At 32.3% G+C, this 4,623-nt stretch overlaps 1 protein-coding gene across 1 annotated transcript; it reads left to right on the top strand.

Moving 5' to 3' along the window:
• LOC109838399 (uncharacterized mitochondrial protein AtMg00810-like) lies at positions 2,650-3,312 on the top strand. Its single transcript, XM_020406849.1, has one exon. The coding sequence runs from the start codon at positions 2,650-2,652 to the stop codon at positions 3,310-3,312; it is 663 nt and encodes a 220-aa protein (XP_020262438.1).

Below are 4,623 nucleotides of genomic sequence, written 5' to 3'. Positions count from 1 at the left end.
TCCTAGAAATTAAAAGCGACTAAAAAGTATAAAAAAAAGAAAATCTTTTTTTTTTAAATTATGGTCAACAACAATCAAATGTGAGAAGATGACTCATGTTTGAATTTATTATCTTGTTAGTTAATGTCCAAGTGAAAGATGAATTTTATTATGGTCAACAAAAATAAAATCTTTTTTTTAAATCCTAATTGTCTCTAATTGTAAATCTAACTAAAGAGGGTGGAATTGAAAACTAGAAAGAAGACTTACCCGAAAGCAATGCTCCAAATTCTTGATCTTCAATCTAAGATTTTCAAGCTCCAAGCGGTTCCTTCACAAGAAAAATACACAAGTTAAAGAATCAAGTTAATAAAATCCTATTTTAGCACCTTCCCCGGCAACGGCGCCAAAAACTTGATGCGGCATAATTATGTACCAAAATTGCAAGTGCACAATTTATCAAGTTATAGTATAAAAAGATATCGATCCCACGAAGAAGGTGATTTTAAGAGATTATTAAACTTGGTTCTTATATTTTGTGCGTGACAATTAGGAATAAAGAATAAGTGTGATTGTATGAGTGGTTGTTTTGATTTATATGCAAGAGGTAATAAATTGAATTTTAGAGGAGAGAAGGAAGAATTAAAGAATAAATGAAATCATAAGGCAAGAAATATGAATTAATAAAATCAAGAAATAAAACCAAAAATGAAAAGAAAATTTAAGAAAGTTAAGATGAAGGATTCAAAAGAGGTAAGAAATCTAGAATATAATCCACTAACCAATTTCAATTACAAAATATAAACTATTCTCTTTTTATCATATTTCAACTTAGATTTATTAAGCATAGATTATCAAACCATTTAAGGAAAGTGTAACCTATCAAATTATCATCTAAGTTAAAATTACTATTCATGATAAGAACAACAACATGATAATAATCCTAGAATTCATAAGCATAACCTATCAAACCATTTAAGATAAGCATAGATTATCAAATTCTTCTTCTACCGATTAGTTCTCTAGTTGATTATCCTAAACATGAACATTTTAAGTGCAAGAGAATAATTCATACAATATAAAGGAAATTAGACTAGTTTTATATAATTCTAAACTTCCTACAAGAATTAAATTCACATCTTTAAGAAATAAAAACAAGAAAAAGAACTAATTACAAAAATAAAAAGAAAAGAAAAATCTAAACTATGAACAATAAATAAATCTAACTACAAAGAAAATAAAAATTTACACTACAAAATATATTACAAAAATTAAATGCAAGAAAATAAATCTATTCTACAAATTAAATTGCAAAAAGAAATAAAAAGACAAGAAAATAAATCTATACTACAAGCATGAATTTAAATCTAACTAATAAGCAATAATAAAAAAATTACTAAAAAGAAATAAAAGAGAAAAGAAATACAAACCTTCAATTTGCTCTTCATCTCCATCCTCATCATTCAACAAAGAGGAGAAAGAACAAATTTAAAGAGGGAAAATTTATTATTATTAATTGCAACTAAAGTTACAATTTTTGGAAGGCCTTCTCAATTAAGAGTAGCCCTCCTCTCCAAAAGGAGTTTACAAAATTTTTCACACCATTAACCCCTCACTCTCTACCCCTATTTATAGTAATCTTCAATGAATATGAGCCATTGGATTTGTCTTGAGCCCCAAGCAACAATCTCCACATTTGAATTTGCTTTTTGTTCTTCTCTAGCCCAACATTCATTTGATTTTCCAAGGCCCAATACATTTCCAAGTCCGGTTTTGATTGCAGCAACTAAGTTCATATTTCATTTGATTTTCTTGTGAAAATCCAAGCAAGTCTGGCCTATTATAGCTTCATTTGTTTTCGGCCCATGTAATGAAAGTTCATTTGATGTAAATCCCATGTCTGCAACATTCATTCCAAGTTCGGCCCATTCATGATTTTGATTTCAAAAATGAAAATCCAAGTTGCATTGCATTAGGTCCAGCCTAGAAAACAAGTCCGGTCTTCATCTTTGGAAATCTGCAGCACATTCAAACAACCGGCCCAATCCTTGCATTTGATTTTCGGCCCAAAAACTGCAGCAGTCCAGTCCGACCTAGAGCAATTCCAGCAATCCAAAGTCCAGTATTTGATTTTCAAAATCAAAAGGTGAAGAGCTGCAGCATAATCCGGTCTAATGGAGCTTGATTTGGTGTATTCATTTGATGGGCTTTGGGCCTTAACATCCTTATATTTCACTTGAGAATTGGTTGAGTTTCTTGATGGGTTTTGGGCCTCCAAAAATTCAAAATTCATTTGTGAAAAGAGAGGAGGAGCTGCCATGGACATTTGGGACATTTGGGCTTTTAAAATTCAAATTTGTGAAAAGAGAGGAGGAGCTGCCATGGACATTTGGGACATTTGGGCTTTTAAAATTCAAATATTTTACTTTGGCTTCTTGAATTTCACTTATTTATTCATTTACTCTATGGCCTTTGTTGAGAGATGGGATTTTTAGGATTTATTCTTCATTAACCTGTAATTAAATATAAAAGCAATTATTAGTGGTATATTTATTCATATAAAATAGATAATGAGGGTAGAAAATTATAATAAAATATGATTATCAGTCATCGAAAGGCATCTTCCTATCTCAGAGGAAATATACTCTAGATTTGCTAAATGAAACTAGGATGTCTGCTTGTCAACCATCAGAAACTCCAATGGAAGAAGGAGTGAAATTAGAAGTTGAAACAGAACAAGTGCCCGTTGATAAAGGGCGCTATCAGAGATTGGTGGGAAAATTGATGTATTTGACACATACAAGGCCTGATACATCATATGCATTGAGTACCGTCAGTCAGTTCATGCATAATCCAGGGGAGAAGCATATGCAGGTAGTTATGAAGATCATCAGCTATCTTAAGGCAGCCCCTGGAAAAGGAATCTTGTTTCAAAGAAATGAGAACTTCCTAAAGGTTGAAGGATATACTGATGCTGAATGGACAGGAAATATATGTGACCGAAGGTCTACATCAGGGTACTTCACATTTGTAGGGGGGAACTTGGTTACTTGGAGGAGTAAGAAGCAAAATGTGGTATCCCGATCAAGCGCAGAAGTAGAATATCAAGGAATGGCAATCGGTATCCAAGAGTTATTATGGTTGAAATTACTACTGACAAATCTAAGTTTCTCTCCAAAAGAACCTATGATGCTATACTGTGATAACAAAGCATCATGCCATATCGTACATAATCCAGTTCAGCATGATAGGACAAAGCATGTTCATCAAAGAAAAGTTAGAAGAGAAAGTTATTTCCGTCCCTCATGTATGCTCGGAAGATCAGCTGGCTGACATACTCACCAAGGTAGTAACGAGGAAGATATTTCACAAGTTAATTAGCAAGTTGGGTATGTTTGACATATGTGTGCCAACTTGAGGGGAAGTATTAGAACATATGGTATTAGAATATATGGTATAAATATATATAGTATAGATATATATGGTATAGTTATGATTCCTAGAATCATGGTATATTAGTATTACTTCCTTGTATAGCTCACTCCTCTCTCTATATAAGGACCATTGTATTCTTTCATTAGATTAAGAAAAATAACATATTCTTTTCCCAATATTCATTCTCTATACTAATCAACATCCTTCTCTTGCTCTCGACACACGTTTAAGTTTCATATGCTTTTCTATTAAACATTTAAAAAAGGATATTCTTCTGCTATTTTTTGTTCCTCTAATAGTTCTTTGGCTTGGAATTCGCCTTAGATGTGACCCAAATATGAAGTTGAATGTTATGCTGCAAAGGCCTTCCTGAGGTAGAATTTGGAGCTCAAACCGATTTCAGAGAGTATTCCTTGTTGGATTTAATCTAATAAATCTAATTGTGGGCACATATGATTAATCAATGTGTATTGCTATCTTTCAGGATAACCCACTAAAGTGATCAATTAATTTGGGTTAATTGGGTATTTAAATAAGTCATGGGGTTATATGTGCAGATACCAGGTTGTAATTATAATTTATTGAGGGGCTAAATTACAAAAGTACAATATCTATAAATAAGGGGTTATGGTCCCTAACCTAGGGTTACATTCTCTAATTTTCTTCACTCCCATCTAAGAGAGAAATTCGGCTAAAGGAGAAAACCCTAAGGTTAGAAGATCCAAAACCCAAAATCAAGATCAATCTATGGATTCAGGTATAATCTTCCACTCTTTTGATTATTGTTAATCTCTTTGAATTAATCATGGCTATATGGTTTTAGATCTCAAGTTTTATGATTCAGATCTAACAAGTGGTATCAGAGCCACCTTGATTAGTTCGTAGGGATTTAAGTTTTATTGGGTTTTTGATCTTAAATCTCTGGTTAAAGATTCAGTTTTGTTTTTCGGATGAACAGTAAATTTTTTGTTCGGATGAACAGAAAAGTTTTTTGTTCGGATGAACAGCAACAAAAATTTTTCGGGTGAACAGTAAAGTTTTTTCCCGGATGAACAGTAACTTTTTGGAATTTTTTGGATTTTTCGGAGGTTTTTTCTTGGATCTGGATCAAGAAAAAACTCATTTTTTTTATTCTAGATCTGTTTTTTGATTTAATGGCGGCGGTTTCAGTTTGAAACCCTAAGGGTTCGTACGTGAAACGTGGCGAAA

This window comes from Asparagus officinalis, chromosome 4 (assembly GCF_001876935.1).
Source record: "Asparagus officinalis chromosome 4, Aspof.V1, whole genome shotgun sequence".
NCBI classification, from domain to species: Eukaryota; Viridiplantae; Streptophyta; class Magnoliopsida; order Asparagales; family Asparagaceae; genus Asparagus; species Asparagus officinalis.
Note: the sequence above shows the minus strand (reverse complement) of the source record. Positions and strands in the feature narration are given on the sequence as shown.